This window comes from Lepidochelys olivacea (genome assembly GCF_965140295.1).
Source record: "Lepidochelys olivacea isolate rLepOli2 genome assembly, chromosome: 7".
NCBI classification, from domain to species: Eukaryota; Metazoa; Chordata; order Testudines; family Cheloniidae; genus Lepidochelys; species Lepidochelys olivacea.
The window spans coordinates 104,101,227-104,117,925 of NC_140417.1; the positions used below are offsets into that span (position 1 = coordinate 104,101,227).

The 16,699-nt window shown below is 39.1% G+C and overlaps 1 protein-coding gene across 1 annotated transcript in view; it reads right to left on the reverse strand.

Annotated features, from left to right (window-relative positions):
- EDRF1 (erythroid differentiation regulatory factor 1) overlaps positions 1 to 16,699 on the reverse strand; it is a 48,059-nt gene that overhangs the window by 16,138 nt on the left and 15,222 nt on the right. Inside the window, 8 exon segments of the mRNA XM_084632953.1 lie at positions 1,089 to 1,277; positions 3,471 to 3,621; positions 3,713 to 3,784; positions 5,526 to 5,783; positions 12,761 to 12,872; positions 13,243 to 13,351; positions 13,438 to 13,585; positions 15,102 to 15,213. Coding sequence (XP_084489079.1) covers positions 1,089 to 1,277; positions 3,471 to 3,621; positions 3,713 to 3,784; positions 5,526 to 5,783; positions 12,761 to 12,872; positions 13,243 to 13,351; positions 13,438 to 13,585; positions 15,102 to 15,213 — 1,151 coding nt within the window.

Sequence of the window (16,699 nt, forward strand, 5' to 3'; positions counted from 1 at the left end):
AAAATTAAGCACTAAGATATTTGAGACATGTAGAACCCAAATTTTACTATTCGTAGAAGAGTGACCATGTAAGACTGGTGACATCTTACACAACAGTTCTGATCCCTGTATGTGTAGTTTGAGTCAGGTACTACTTTTTATCCCTGTTACAACTGCACAGCAATTACAGATAAGGAGGATAGACTGAATTCTATCCCTGCTCACACAGAACTGTTAACTAACCTACAAATGCAAGGTCTAAACCTGCCCTCAGTTATAACTGTGTAAAACCACTGAAGACAATAGGATTTTCACACGTATAACTGAAGGCAGGATTTGGCCTACAGAATTTTTTATTACTAACGATGATGTACGAGGAAGAAGAGTTTGACTTTCAAATCTCAGACTGATTTTCTAGGGATGACAATGAGAAACTATTCCTCTCACATATTTTTACTAACAAATAGAGCTTGATCTCAATTCACTGAACAACAATGAATTTGGCAAAGCACAATGCACTTTTTTTTTTTTTAAAAACAGAATAGAATTTCACTTTAAAGCTATTATATTTTCTGATTATTCAAACTCTCAGTGTTATAACCAGGAAACAGAATCGGAATATTCTCCATCATTCTACTCAAAGTCTCAGTATTAGTTGGAAACGCACTCCACTCTATGGGTATCTACTTAAAGTTTCTGAGTGAATATAGCACTTCTGAAAATGAGGAATATGTAAGAATAGCTCAAGCCAAATATAATGAATAAAGGTGCTATTTTAGCCTTTCTACACATTCCAGGCACCAGACTTCAAGTCCCAGTCTATACGCTGATTCCTGCCCCTCTGCCTTCAAAGTGAAACTGCCACTTGTGCAAATTGTTATCATTTTGTAATGGGGACAAAGGGAATGAGACAGAAGAAACCTATGATCTAAACTAAAAGGCTTCCCTGCGTCCAACTAGCCCAAGCCAGTTCTTTATTATAATATATTTGTTAAAAGCATGGGATTTATGTGCCTAATTCAGTCCTCCGATGCCACAGACTTTTTCAATGTGCGGCAGAAGTATTTGCCATTGTCTATGTGCACTGTTTAAGAACTCCAATTACTTACCATGGCACTGTAAAGCTAACTTAATGTATCGTAATGCTCTTCCGTATTTCTGAAGACTCATAGCAGCATCAGATAGAACATAATAAGCCTTCGATGACTTCAGAATCAGCTGGAGTTTCATTTTATACTGCCAGGATCCAGGAATCATTCCTGATTGACTGGAATGTTTATCCTTTTGAAATGAGCCCACTATAAATACAAAAATAAAATAAGTAAATCTTAAATCTAATCCATAGGAATACGATTTAGTCAGAGAGGTCACGGCAGTCACGGATTCCATGACTTGACTAGAACCTCAGTGACTTCTTTGGCTTCAGTTGACAACTGCTGAAGCAGGGAATGGAGCTGGGACTGTGCGCCCTGCCCCACAGCTGGGGCTGCAGCGAGATCCACAAATGTGACTTTTTTGGTTTGTACTGAATCCTTGCAACCCTAATATTAGCTCAGAATCGACAAACTGTACTGTCCAATTTCAGCCTGGAAGAAGGAACTGTTGAAATCTTCCACCCTGTTAGTGCCAGGACATCCTTAGCCTCATCAGAAGAGTCTGTTTCCTTGATGCTGGAGTAGCCCTGCTACCAGACCGAATGCGCCACTGCTTTGGGCCAAAGGCCCTGGTCCTCGCACCAAAGGCTTCTGCCGCACCAGTTCAGGGGGCTTTGAAGCAGATAAAGTTCTACAATATTCAGGCCAGAGACTCATTTCTGTACAGGAAGGCAGACCCCAGGGTCTGGCTTATAGGATCACATCGTTAAGTCAGCCTGGAGAAGAGCACACCTCTCTTTCTGGACAAGTATGATACATCATACAGACAACCTAAACAGTCAGACACAGTGCAGTGGGTGTCAGCAAAGGTTCTTTTTAAAACATTAAATTTGAGGGAAAACTACTGTTAATCCTGCCTCCCCCAACTCTTTCTTCATGTATGGGAAAGATTTCAGGAGGAGCATGATACTACACGTTTTGCACAACAAAAGCATAGGTACAATAAAGGGAGAAACTTTGTTTCTCACATATCTTCGAAATTTCTTGGTCTAGTTTAAATTCAATCTCTATTATCCAAACACTAGCTGGTACTCTGAAAGACTTGAGTCAGTTCCTTTTGCTGCTATCAAAAGTTGAAAAGGGAGACTTAAATCAGAGGTACTGCTTAGGTGTTTATCCTAGCTCAGATTGTAATGCAGCTATTTGGTGGTATATTTAGTCTTAAATTCTGGACCGATTATGGGGAAAAAACCGCTCACTATGTCCTTTGCAGATCTACAAGTCACCGACTTCCAAGTGACACCATCGGCTGTAAATTAAAGTTGGAGGAGAAATAGTAGACCTTTCCCGTGATTATTCATTAAGAAAGACTTGGGAAATTTTATTATACATTTTTGGTTTGAGAGTTGGCAAAGCATAGCAGTATTATTTTATATCTTGGAAGCAATAGTCACTACCTACCTTCATGGCAATAATCTTCTTAGTATTTCATCTACCACAATATAGGTATTTAAAGCTAGATTTCAATGTTTAATATATATTCTAAAAAGTTAACTCTTAAATACCTTGTCATTTTCAGCTCCCAGAAAAAAAAATTTAGCAGCCAATTCAGCTTTCAACTAAACTACTGGATTAATGGAAGGAAACTCCAACTAAAAGTTAAATTTTAATTACACATCTAAGAACCCCTACATTTGTTTTTTGAATTATAGTTATAGGACAACTGTGTCTTATTGCTCTTTTACATAGAGCCAGAACACTATAGTAAGGTGCTCCGATACTATGGTGAAGCAGTAAATGCAGGCTATTGCAGCTTTAGTGATTTAAAACACACTCAACTAAGACATTTTTATTCAAATATTTCCTACAGTTCTTGCATAAAAGGCAGAATTATAACTGCAAGGCAAGCAAATAATATCCTTGTTAATGTTTTATACGTTGGCAACATGCGCATGTGTAGCACAGCAATGAGCACGATGTTGACACTAAAATTATTGCCAAAATCCATAGTCTTATAAAGATAATATCTAAGTGACAAAACCTAAAGCTGCCAAAAAAAAAATCTAAAGGGGGCACTACATCACAATCTATGAACAAAATGAAATCTTTATGGAAGCCAGTGGCAAGCCACATCTAAATAAAATGCAGTAACCTTATGTACTTACTATAAAAGGATCTTTAATATGCTAAAAGAATCCCTACTGTCCTGTTTCTTTTCATATTTAAAAGGAGAGGCCTATATTCTCCACTTCTGTTTGTGTGCAATATCCTTTTTTGCTTTTTCAGTGCATGGCGTAATTGATGATTTACAAGTACATTGTTTAGACGATCAAAATAAAATAGCAGCAGTGTGCTGTGCCATTGAAAAGGTCCTATTTGCAAAACAATTCAGCTTACTTTTGTCTAAAAACAAAGCCATCTGTTTTTCCAGACACTCAGGACCACCACTCGTGGATTCATCTTCGTATTTTAATGGGATTGGGGTGGTGGGGTCGGCTGCAGGGAGGTCACCATCTTTTTTAATGCTGCTGTCAACAGATTTCAAGCCCTTTAAAAAGAAAAAGCCTTTCATTAAGTATTTACTTGGAAGGTGAACTAAATATAAACATACCAAAACACAACAGCATTAGGAAACTTACCTCTAGAACATAGCTGAGCACAAGTCTACACCGTTCCTCAGTGTCATGGCAAACAGGAAATGCACAACTAGGCTTAATTAAAAAAAAAATTTTAGGAAGGCAGAGCTACTTAAAAAAAATACAAGCAAACTAACTACGAAGCTTTAAAAGATAGACAGCAAAATCCAGTTTATTGGGATATGTTAAACTATAATGAAGGCCATTCATGAAATATGTTAAACTTCATACTATATCTAGACCTCAACATTTCTTTCCTTTACTTCAGGAACTGAAGATACTGTCATTGTAGGGTTTAACTAGATTTACCAAAACTGACCAAAATTCATAACCAGTTTGTTTTAGTGACCCAAAATCCTAAAATAAGGGCCACAGAAGGAAAGCAGCCTTTTTCCAGAAAAGCAGCCATACAGTGACTGCAATGAAGCCCCACACCCTAGAAGGAGGTAAGGGAGGGAGCAGGCGGGCAGGTGTGTAAATTCTATTTCCTTCCACATAACCCATTACTCTAACTGTGCAACGAGGGATGAATTTCACCCTAACCATCTTTTCTAAATGACAGGAACAATCTTCATTGACCAACTTTTAGTATGGGAGAAAGATGAAATCCTGCCAGTGTAATATCAATCCAAACCCTGCAAATAGAAGTGCAGTACTCTCCAGTTATGAATCTGAGTTTTAAGAAGAAAAATCAGTGTAGGGCTTCTACCACCAACAGGGTGCTACATTTTCAGCAGTGGGGCCTTGAAGTACTAAAGCTTGCAGCATATCAACCACCATGGGTGATTGATTTTGCAGAATATCAGTCTCTTTCGGTTATTTGGCATAGGGACTTGTAAGAAAAGTCAACCTTTTTGATATGATATACATGTTGCAGAAGGATAACTAAGCATGAGGCAATCAAGCGCTTCACTGCCACAGATATGGCTTAATTAACTGTCAAGAGGCAAAGTGAAACCTTGTTAACATTTGGGAGCTAAATGACAAAACTCAGTTTCACATTATTTGGTTGTTTTAGATATTGTACTAATGAAAAGCGGCTTTGGTGAAGTCTGACAGATGGTAATTGCATTATATTTTTGTTCATCTACATATTATGGAAGCATATACCAGACAAGTTTTTGGAAAATTTATGACTGAGGTGCATGCAGACAGCATTATGGCTTACACTAACGCTGCCTAATTCATCTTTTCATACCCGTAAGTGGGGCACAAGGTAAGATTTCTTCCCTCAGAATGGCTTCAACACAACCAAACTTTTAAACAAAGATTCCTAAATTCTGAGAGCGGACAAGGAGGGAGCTGAGGAGTAACTCCATGGTTTTGTGGGGAGGTAACACTCAGATTCTCTGCATGTCAAGCTGTTAAGGTACATTCCAGAGATATGCTGGTAAACCACATGTTTTAGTATGGACCGCCCTTAATTCTCAACAGCTGTTAAGTACCATTCCATATTCAGAATATTCCTACAACAAGGATGAGTAATTTCTCTATAGGTGGCTATGCAGAAATTAACAGGCAAGTAGAATACACACACAAGATAATAAAACAAAAACAATATTCATTTGCATCTGCAATAGGATAAAACTCAGAGAGCCACAATTCGGCCCAAAGTTTTTATTTCCTTTCTGCCAATATTCCAATTCATCTGAGGTACACAAATAACTGGTGGCATAAAGGTCTTTAGACAGTTCCTTTTTTAATAAAAGGAACTGCTCCCAGTTAACTATATTTTGACAATACAAGTCGCACTATGTTCATTTCAAGTTTCCCCCTCCCACCCTCTTAAATTCAGCACAGCTTGTTAGTAACTTACCCGTATTTGGTGAATAGATTTATATTTTTCTGGTACTGATAACTCTCCAACAGATTTGATTACAGCTACTGCTTTATTGTCATCTGGTGGATCGGAGCTGGTGCTGTAGGAACCATTTTCATCACTATCCGGCATTTCTTCTTCCTCTTCACTATAACTTTCATCAGAGTTCCCATTTAAAGGAAACTCTGCACCTTCTTTTTTAGGCTCATCTAACTGGAAGAGTTCTGAGAGCATGTAATTTGCTGAAGCAATAATCTTATTTAAAAAAAAAAAAAGTGTTTTAGTGTACCCCACTACTACAAGTTACTAACAAGTTTTTAAATAGGCTACTCAAATAGAAGTTTGCATCTTTCCACTCTGAGACAAAGAACAAGTTTAGAAAAGGGTCCAATAAATGCACACACAAGACTGTACAGGTACCTGCAAAATCCCTAACCAGTGCATGCAAATAGATATTAATATGCTTAAAATGTCATAGCCAATTTAAAAAAAGACTGCCACTACAGTAAAAGAATAATGGTCTGTGGGGTTTTTTAAAGTGTATTAATACATTTAAATTTACAGCTGTTTAGTGGTCAAAACTAAACTGCTCTTCCAGGATCACTCTCCCTTAACAACTTTTAGTCATTTTTAATAGTATTTGACTTCTACTAAGATACAGTCCACATGGACTGTACAGATATGGATGTTACACCTTTTGCACTGTAGAAGTCCTGTAATGGAACATTTAACGTTAGGTTAAGAAGTGACTCTACAATTGAAAGGTAGCAAGACGAACAGCTGATCAGAGCAGTGTCTGCGGGGGGGTGTGGGGGAGTAGGAGGGAGGGGGAGAAGAGGACTTCTGGATTTTATTTCTGACTGCTTCAGATTAGCTGCACGATAGCGTTCAGCTCAAGGTCTCAGTTTATTCATCTACAAAAACAGGCATAATATATTTGAAAAGGTTAATTAATATGGTCACAAGCTTTCAAATACTTGGATGAAAGGCACTATTGATATACAAGGTATTATATTCTGATTATCCAAAGGTATTATTCATCAATGTGAAGGTTACTAATGAAGAATAAGTTTAAATCTGCTTAAATTTACAAGAACATCCTCCAACCTTAGCTCCATTATCAAGAAAAATCAAGCTCAAATACATCCATCACTGCGAACACTAAAACTTGAAATTAGAATTTTAAAGATAAACACACCACTGGTGCACAAAGCAGAAACTGGCTCTGCAGATATGCGTGACAAAAACAACTTACAGGAAACTAAGAAGTTACAACCCTATAAAGGGTCAAGATCCCAACCCTACTCTCAATGCAATGCACATATAACAGGTTGTGGTCAAAATTTATCCCATTTTGGAGGTTTGCCTTTATTCTTTATAAAGTAACAAAACCCCTGAGGTAGGAATGTAGTAACAAACTTTAGCTTCAGCTCCCTCCTAAGTAGACTGTTCCTGGCGATCCTCTCCATATTACTTTGTATCCGTCTTGCCACATTTCTTGACACAGAAAGTAACTCGGTCATTTGAGATCAAGCCTGACTACCAGCAAAACAGCACTACACTTCTACAGAGTTTCAAAGCTAGCTTCAGGCTGCAGGCCTTTACTTCTACCTCTCTACTCCAGACCCATCTCTTTCTGTTCAAACTACAGTCTCATTCTCTTTCTCCAACAGCTCCTTGTGGATATCTAACCATCAGCTTGAGCTCAATATAGCTAAACAGAGCTCTTAATCTTGCCTCTCCAAACCTTCCCTGCTACCTCCTTTCTCAACGACTGTGGACATGATCATCATTCTACCGGTTATTCAGACCTGTAACCTGGGTGTTATCTTCAAGTCGGCCCATTTTCTGGGTCCTCACACGCAGGCTATATTCAGTATTGCCAGCCTGAAGTTATCCAAAAAAAAAAAAAAAAAAAATCACAAACCAGATCCCCCAAAATCATGAGATTGGCCCCAGACAGCATGAGGATATCATCATGCCACGTATTTTGGTACTTCTTGACTTAACTTCCCTTTATTCTTCTGTGAGTGTGTGAATTTTAGGTGAAAAGTCAACCTTTAATGCACACAAAAATGCATGCCTCGACTTGGCTGCTCAGATGGAGACACCACTTACTATCTTAGGAGTGAGCAGAGGATAACAGGGAAACTGCCATATATTTTCCTATCTTGACACTCCCTTCTCCTCAGTCTGGATCGCAAGTAGAGAAGTCATCCCAGGCAGTGGGAGACAAGAAAGCGTAGCTGCTGGGTCCGGACTTTCCCCTGACTTCCCGCTCCACATCTCTCCAAGGACCATCCTCTCTGCTATAGGGCCATTCAAGGCAGAGCTCAGTGGCAAGACCCATCTGTGTCCTGTGCTCCAAGGCTCTCACAAAGCTTTGCCCATGTGCTCAGCCCTGAAAAAAAAATCACAGGATCAGAGGAGCTGCTTGCATCATTGTGAGAGCTCCTCCTGCAGCTGCCAAAAATCTCATGACTCGTGATCTATTTGCAAGAGCTGGCAACACAGCACTGCCTTCCCCTGGCTGCTCAGACAGGACTGCCCACACCCACCACTAACGCCAGGCTGAGGGGGCTCCCATTCTATGGTCTTTGTCTCCCACCCCATTGCTGTTCTCTGAACCCCCATTCTGCCTCCCATATGCTGCCACAGCCCCTGCTCCCCATTCCCTTATAATTCCAAAATCTGCCTCTTGGGCCCCCTAGCATCCCACTCCTACTCATTCTGTTTCATCCATCTTGCACAGTGTCTCAGCTGATCTCATAGTCCCGGTGTCCTGTCTAGCCCTCCTGAACCATAGCGTGTCAGCCATTTTGCCTCTCAGTGCAGCTTCAGCCTCACTGAGAACAGTGCCAGGTATCAACCAACTTCATTAAGGGCACTTCCACATGTAGATAGACTGTAGGGAAATAGAGGCCATCTTACCGGTTTCAGCCCCATTGACAACAGAGATGGTAGCCATTTTGAATAAGAGAAAATTCATGAATTGGCAGCCTCTCATGTTTTCATGAGACAGGTTAAAAACTCTCAACATTGCTAGAGTTGCGATAAAAAAAAATATCACAGGAGCTCACAATACTGCATATCTACAGAAACATGTACTGCATGGCAAGGTGAAGTGTTAATCTACAGCCCTCTAATAGGGACATACTAGGGACCCTTTAGTGCACAGGAGTAGCATCCTCACGGTCAGGGCATAACACAGTGGAGTGCTATAGATTTAGAGCACAGTTTCATATGCAGGAAGTTTCGTGTAGACATGCCCAACAATATGTTCTCTCTTAACCATCCACACAGCTAAGACTCGTGTCCAGGCTCTCCTCATCTCATATCTTGATTACTGCAACACCCTTCTTTGTGGGCCTGACAAACGTAATTGTGCCCCACTGATACCCATTTGGCATGCAGCTGCAAAGATAATTTTCTTAGCCTGTAGCTTTGACTATGTCATCCCTTTCTTTGGGTACCTTCTATGGCACCTTCTTTATCATATGAAACAAACTACCTGTCTTCACTTTCAAGGCCCATCATGATCTATTCCCACCCGATCTATCTCACATTCAGTATTGAAAGGTCAATTCTCACCTCCAGTTGGCCCATTCCGCACTTGTTAATATTTCATACTGGCACCTTCATTCTTTTTGCTATGCTGCCCTCGTGCTTAGGAGACGCTCCCCATGAAATCATTATCCTCCTTCAAAACCCTCCTTTCCTGTGTGATCTAGATGGCTAGTGTGCTGAGAACACAGTCTATTATATTTACTACTACTATCTCATTGTTCCATTATATTCCATCGGTCTGTCTCTATCCATCTATTGTCTCTTGTCTTATACGTAGATTGTAAGCTTTTTGGGACAGGGACTGGCTTCTTGTTCTGTGTTTTTTGCAGTGCCTAACAGGTTCACGACAGGGATTCTTTGTAGAATACTACAAATAAATAATAAAATACTACATTTGTCTTCTCTCTTATTTAACCTTCTGTTTAAAAAAAGGTTTTCTGATCATAGCCACACTTGAAGATTAGTTTAATACAATTCCACACACAGTATATCCAGATTTTCTCAGGCATGTAAATAAGTCCATGACTATGGTGAGGCAAACCTCTGGATAAATCAATGAACTTTTTGGCTAACCATCTGGCTTTATAAAAGTTCATTTCACATATTGGCATAAGTCAGCTGCAAACTACTGTGGTGGATGGTAGTATAAAACCAGAGAGAGATAGACTACAAGTTATTTTTGAGGTGATGTATGTATGTACTGTTAGTTATCTCGATTTAAAAAAAACATTTTTTAAAAGCCAGTGAGTGTTCATGCAAAAAGCTTATATCAGCTCCTATGGTTTATTATATTTTGGTCTTTAGTTGTATTTTGTCTGTTCAGCAGTCTAAACTCCTCATTTGGAGGAAGACTGTAAAAAAAGTCATTAACACCACTGCTATGAAGTCTCTTGTGAAAAACAGTCTGAAAGTCTCACCTATTATATCTACTTTTTCTGCTCTTCTCCCACCCCCACCATAAATTTTTTTACTGTTCAAGGAAGGCTTTGTATTTAGTGGACGTCTTTGAAAACTGAAGCCCTCTATGTATCTATGAAACAGGTACTTCAGGAAATAGCAGTAGCTGTTTTGAGGTCACAATGCATGAATAAGAGCAACCAGTGATGAGAACCAGGAGGTGGAGGTGGTCACCACCTAGGTGCAAGGAGGAGCAACAATACATTTGGAACTAGAAGTCACTAGATTAGTGATTATAGAATCATAGAATATCAGGGTTGGAAGGGACCTCAGGAGGTCATCTAGTCCAACCCCCTGCTCAAAGCAGGGCCAATCCCCAATTAAATCATCCCAGCCAGGGCTTTGTCAAGCCTGACCTTAAAAACTTCTAAAGAAGGAGATTCTACCACCTCCCTAGGTAACGCATTCCAGTGTTTTACCACCCTCCTAGTGAAAGTTTTTCCTAATATCCAACCTAAATCTCCCCCACTGCAACTTGAGACCATTACTCCTTGTCCTCTCCTCTTCTACCACTGAGAATAGTCTAGAACCATCCTCTCTGGAACCACCTCTCAGGTAGTTGAAAGCAGCTATCAAATCCCCCCTCATTCTTCTCTTCTGTAGACTAAAAATCCCAGTTCCCTCAGCCTCTCCTCATAAGTCATGTGTTCCAGTCCCCTAATCATTTTTGTTGCCCTTCGCTGGACTCTCTCCAATTTATCCACATCCTTCTTGTAGTGTGGGGCCCAAAACTGGACACAGTACTCCAGATGAGGCCTCACCAACGTCGAATAGAAGGGTACGATCACGTCCCTCGATCTGCTCGCTATGCCCCTACTTATACATCCCAAAATGCCATTGGCCTTCTTGGCAACAAGAGCACACTGTTGACTCATATCCAGGTTCTCGTTCACTGTCACCCCTAGGTCCTTTTCCGCAGAACTGCTGCCTAGCCATTCGGTCCCTAGTCTGTAGCTGTGCATTGGGTTCTTCCGTCCTAAGTGCAGGACCCTGCACTTATCCTTATTGAACCTCATCAGATTTCTTTTGGCCCAATCCTCCAATTTGTCTAGGTCCCTCTGTATCCTATACCTGCCCTCCAGCGTATCTACCACTCCTCCCAGTTTAGTATCATCTGGGAATTTGCTGAGAGTGCAATTCACACCATCCTCCAGATCATTTATGAAGATATTGAACAAAACTGGCCCCAGGACCGACCCCTGGGGCACTCCACTTGACACCGGCTGCCAACTAGACATGGAGCCATTGATCACTACCCGTTGAGCCCGACAATCTAGCCAACTTTCTACCCACCTTATAGTGCATTCATCCAGCCCATACTTCTTTAACTTGCTGACAAGAATACTGTGGGAGACCGTGTCAAAAGCTTTGCTAAAGTCAAGAAACAATACATACACTGCTTTCCCTTCATCCACAGAACCAGTAATCTCATCATAGAAGGTGATTAGATTAGTCAGGCATGGTAAGGATTACCTTAGATTAGGTAAGGAATGGAAGACAGTTCAGGATCCCTTCCCTTACCGCCCCCCACAACACAATGTTTAATACCAAAATACAGATGTAATGAAGTAGACAGTGAAAGCTAACATTATGGTCTTTACCATGGTAATACACCATTTAAAAAGTGATCCATGAGCTGTAATACTATATTTTAAGATTATTTTTATGTCACTTCACAACTCTGATCCAGAGCATCCTACTGATAATTTAATTCAGTATGTTCTAAGCTATACACCGAGTCCAGATGACAACCACCATTTGGTTGTTTCATGATCTGCCTTTCACATATATGGAATCAGTTTTCAGTTGACAACAGTAACAGTCTGAAGAAAATGTTTTAAATCTAGGTTAGGAAACCACCTGTAATGATAAATAATAATAATAGTGTGTAATAAGCATGTCATAAAAAACAAATTTCCAGGATCACTGCTTTTATAAATTGACACTCAGGTTAAGGAGAAAATCCCTGGAAATATTCATTTTTAGGAGGGGGTTTGCGAGACTTGACATTTTATTGAAAGGGGTTCACAGGTTGTTTAAGTTAGGGAACCACTGCTTTAGACATTTCTACTGCCTTTCGTACTGCTGCTGGATATGCAAGATGCCAAATCAGTAACTTGGGAGGCATCACAGTCTAGTGTATAGAAGTCAAGAGATTTTGGTTCTATTCCTGGCCCTGTCACTGACCTGCCATTCAAGTCCGATTCTCCCTCCTACCTTCTGGCTGTCTTGTCTATTTAGATTGGATGCTCTTCAGTACAGAGTCTGGTTTCTTAATGTGTGTTTGTAAAGCGTTAAGCATGAAAGAGCCTTGATCTCGGTTACAGAACTTCCCCCAAGGAAAAGTTCATGTGAAGTTTTAATTTAATCATAAGGAGGGATTTTAGACCCATACTGGTGATTTGAGCTTCAAAATAAGAAAAGTGAGGTTCTGCCAAAAAAAAAAAAAAAAAAAAGCACGCTCATGCAGGGACATTTGAATTGTCACTTTTCAGTCCAGGGAACTTTTATAACCAAGATCCACTGCCACTGCATAAGAGGATGAGATTAGCTCACTAACATGTTGCAATCACACTGTAATTAATATAGCATTTGGTTACCTTATTGGTGCTTTTAGTTGAAGGTACATCATCAATATCCGTATTTTCATTATATACAAGCTACACATCTCTCTGTAGTAAAAAAATGTATTAAAATAGAATTCTTACTTGTGGATGTCTGGCTTTGTCCAATAACTTAACACAATTAAGGAGTAATGTTCTGATAGTGCCATAGTGTTTCTTGTTCTGGTTTTTTTTCATCATCATATTGCAGGCAACTCTAAAAAAAAGTTGATCAGAATAGACATAGAAATGTCATTGAAGTGTCTATTACCATTTTTTTCTTATTATTTCCTGCACATCTAAGCATTCTGCAAAGCCCATCTTTTTGAGTAGGCTTCTAGGGAAGCACTCAGGTGACAGAGAAATGTGAGGAATGGAGAGACTGATTCAGTTAATATCATGATTTGGTTGGCTGATTGTTGTACGTATAAGGGGAATGTGGTGATGTTTTGGTTTTATGATTTTTGGATTGCATTTTTAACTGGTGGCCAGAGTACCTAGTACCCAAGTCAGACATTTAATGTCTTACATTTAAATCTAAGTAAATTAAATATTGCAACAGTTTTGCTTCTGTAAGACACGCTTACTTGTACAAGAGAATTGCCACAGGCATTGTGAAAGGGTTTTGGTATTTATCTTCAGTTTCTTCACAAAGAGTGGTGAGGTCATAGAGCTTTACTATATCGCTTCCACTTGCTGAAAGAGAAGATTTTTCCATTAGCCAATCTGACAATATATAGGTCTCAAACATCATTTATTAACCCAACCAAGGAATTGCTTACCTTTAAATAACCAGTAAGTATGCCCTTCTTTGGTGCAGTTAGATTTCAGAAAAGATAAGATATTTTGAGCAATATCCTTTATCACTTTGGTAGAAAAATTGGAGTTTTCCAAATTGGGAATATCTTCAGTCTTGATCATTTCATATTTCTGTATAGAATGTATTTTAAACATATTGAAAAATCCTCATAATATATACTGAGGTTGGCTATACAAACAGAGAAGCCTTTCATCATCCATTAAATTGAAAACAGGAGTTCCATTATTAATGTTTATTAATACTGAAAGCCCTCAAAATTGTGAGTTATGAATTTAGTGCTGCATCCAATTATGTTTGTGTAATTTTACCGCTCATACCCCTTTGTTTTAATATAAGGACTCATCAGAGCCAAACTTAAAGCGAAATTCTGTAGACTGGCATTTAACACATACAGTAATTTCAATAAAATGATGCAGAATGAATGTGGTTATGCTGAACAGATTGGCTTAAACTATATGGTTTACAGTTAATTAACAACTCTGTTGTCTCAGTATATATTAATAAATTTAAATAAAGTATGGATCTGCCCTCCAGTCAGTACAGACTTTTACTACACACTAGTTTATAACCACATTTCTGTATTTTCTTTACAAATTTCAAGACTGCTATATAATTTAAGATTTTTCAAATCTGCAAAATTAAGTTTACAGTGAGTTTAGAATTGTACACTTCTTAAAATTTGGAGGGAGTTACAAGATACACCTATAAATATCAACAAATGATAGTTCAAAATGGAAATGCTGACACTGGGCCCTTTCATGTTTACAGAGCACTTCACACAACAGGCTTCCACCTAGCTTGCTTCTAGGTGCTACCACAATATATATCCTAAATACAAAGATTATGTTAAAAGAACATTGTTTAGATTACAAAAATCAAGCACTCAAAAGTAAAAAAAAAAAAAAAAAAAAAAATCCAAGAGTTACAGTTGCCCAGGCATCCTTAATTCTACCTCCTTGTGCATCCAGTTGTACACTAAATGAGGCAGGAGTCCTGTGGAAACAAACTACATATGCAATCATGTAATTAAAGACACTATCACAATACACAAGGAGAGAGAATATTAAGGTTTCACCTGAAAGTTAGGACATTCCAGATTTACAAGTGCTTGACTTTTCAACATTGATAACATTCTTTTAATGTCTGATTTGTAATTTCCTAGGTTTCTGTATTTGTAAGGAAACAAAGCGAACTAAATGTCCCCTTCATGCATCTTCAGCAGGGCTTGAATTCTGAATACCTTCAGCACTAAACCACACAGTCCTGTATTTCAAATGGTAGAAGTATGTACATTAGCTAGCAGCAGGACGTGGCTGTTAACCCATTTTCGGGTGGCGGGGGGGGGGGGGGAAGAGGGGGCTCTTTTTAAATTGTTCATCAGTTCAGCCACATCTGAACAGAATTTCATGGAACTAACAAGAGTGACATCTCTAGCCCCAGGACTTTGTTTGAAAATAAGGCAGGGACAAACAATGGAAGTATTAAGAGTTTCTCAAAAAAAGGTTTATAAGAACTTTTCTAGTGCAATGTTGCTACCAGTTCCCACATAACCATTCATAATGGTGAAGTTGGTAATTAATCAAAGAATTGGTAAAGTGGACATAAATGTAAGACGTCAGGACTTACCTGAACAATTCCATTAACATGAAAACACATCACAAGCTCTGGGACGTTACATATTAAGTTGTCCAACCAATAGTCAATTCCTGTTAGCACGTTTATTGGCTTGTTGTTATCCCTACAACAAAAATATTTTTGGTATTGCTTGGAGCAAATAAAGATATTTAAGTCATCAGGGTACATCTAGTAGAGGTTTTGTTTGTTTTTTTTAAATTGCCACTTACAATAAATGTCTGTTGAGACTTTAGCTATGTGTGTGTCAGTACGAGGAGAACAGAGCAACCTTAAAATTGAGGTAAAAAAAAGCTTTCATTTGTGACTAAGGTTATATTTTAAACTAGCACATGTGGGGAGCTATACTAACCACTATGATGATATCAAGTTTCAGAGTAACAGCCGTGTTAGTCTGTATTCGCAAAAAGAAAAGGAGTACTTGTGGCACCTTAGAGACTAACCAATTTATTTGGGCATAAGCTTTCGTGAGCTACAGCTCACTTCATCGGATGCATACTGTGGAAACTGCAGAAGACATTATATACACAGAGACCATGAAACAATACCTCCTTTCATGGTCTCTTGTTTGAAACAATACCTCCTTTCATGGTCTCTGTGTATATAATGTCTTCTGCAGTTTCCACAGTATGCATCCGATGAAGTGAGCTGTAGCTCACGAAAGCTTATGCCCAAATAAATTGGTTAGTCTAAGGTGCCACAAGTACTCCTTTTCTTTTTATGATATTAGCATCTGTTACTGCTAATGGAATGCATGCTATTACTGCCCTCACCACTTTAAAATTACAGCCCACATTATTACTGAGATCACCCATAGTTTTCTAAACACTTTTTAAGGGAAAAATTAAGGGATTAATAGAATTAGCTGGAACCAAGCATATTGCAAACTTTCTTACACAGTTCTTCCAAAGGCACCTCAGTTCTGGGCTGCATTTACAGTGCCCAGCTACGTGAACCTTGAGTGTCTTTTGAGCAAAGATGGCCCAGTATGCCAAGCTGACTTCAACTTTTTAAGTTTGCCTCCATCTTTCCCACCCTATGAAAGGCATACTGGTCTTTCCTCCCACCCTTGCTGTGGGAGACCAGGCTCCTTCACCTCTGCATGGGCAAGAACCCCCCACAGCAAGAACAAAAGAGTCAGAGAACAGAGTAACCACAACATCAAGTACACATTTTCAGTTATATATGGACAGTAATCCGTAACTGTATTTTACATGGCATCCAATACTAGCATTTGAGCATCTCACGAATATTAATGTATTTATCCTTACAACATCTGTGCAAAGCAGAGACGTGATACTCCCATTCTACAAATTGGGGATTAGAACAGAGATTAAGGGCCCTAATTTTCAGAAGTGTTGAACACCTACAACTCCAAAGGCAATGGGTTGCAGATAGTTGGCACCTCCAACCATCAGGCCCTAAGTGTTTTGCCAACAGTTACACCAGAAGTCTGAGGAAGAGCCAGAAAGAGAACCAAGACATCCTGAGTCCAAATCCAGTGCCTTAATCACAAAAAATACCCTTCTACTACTTCATGAAATCATTACCACTTCAATACTAGAGTATAAAATTAATCTTTAAATGCAGAT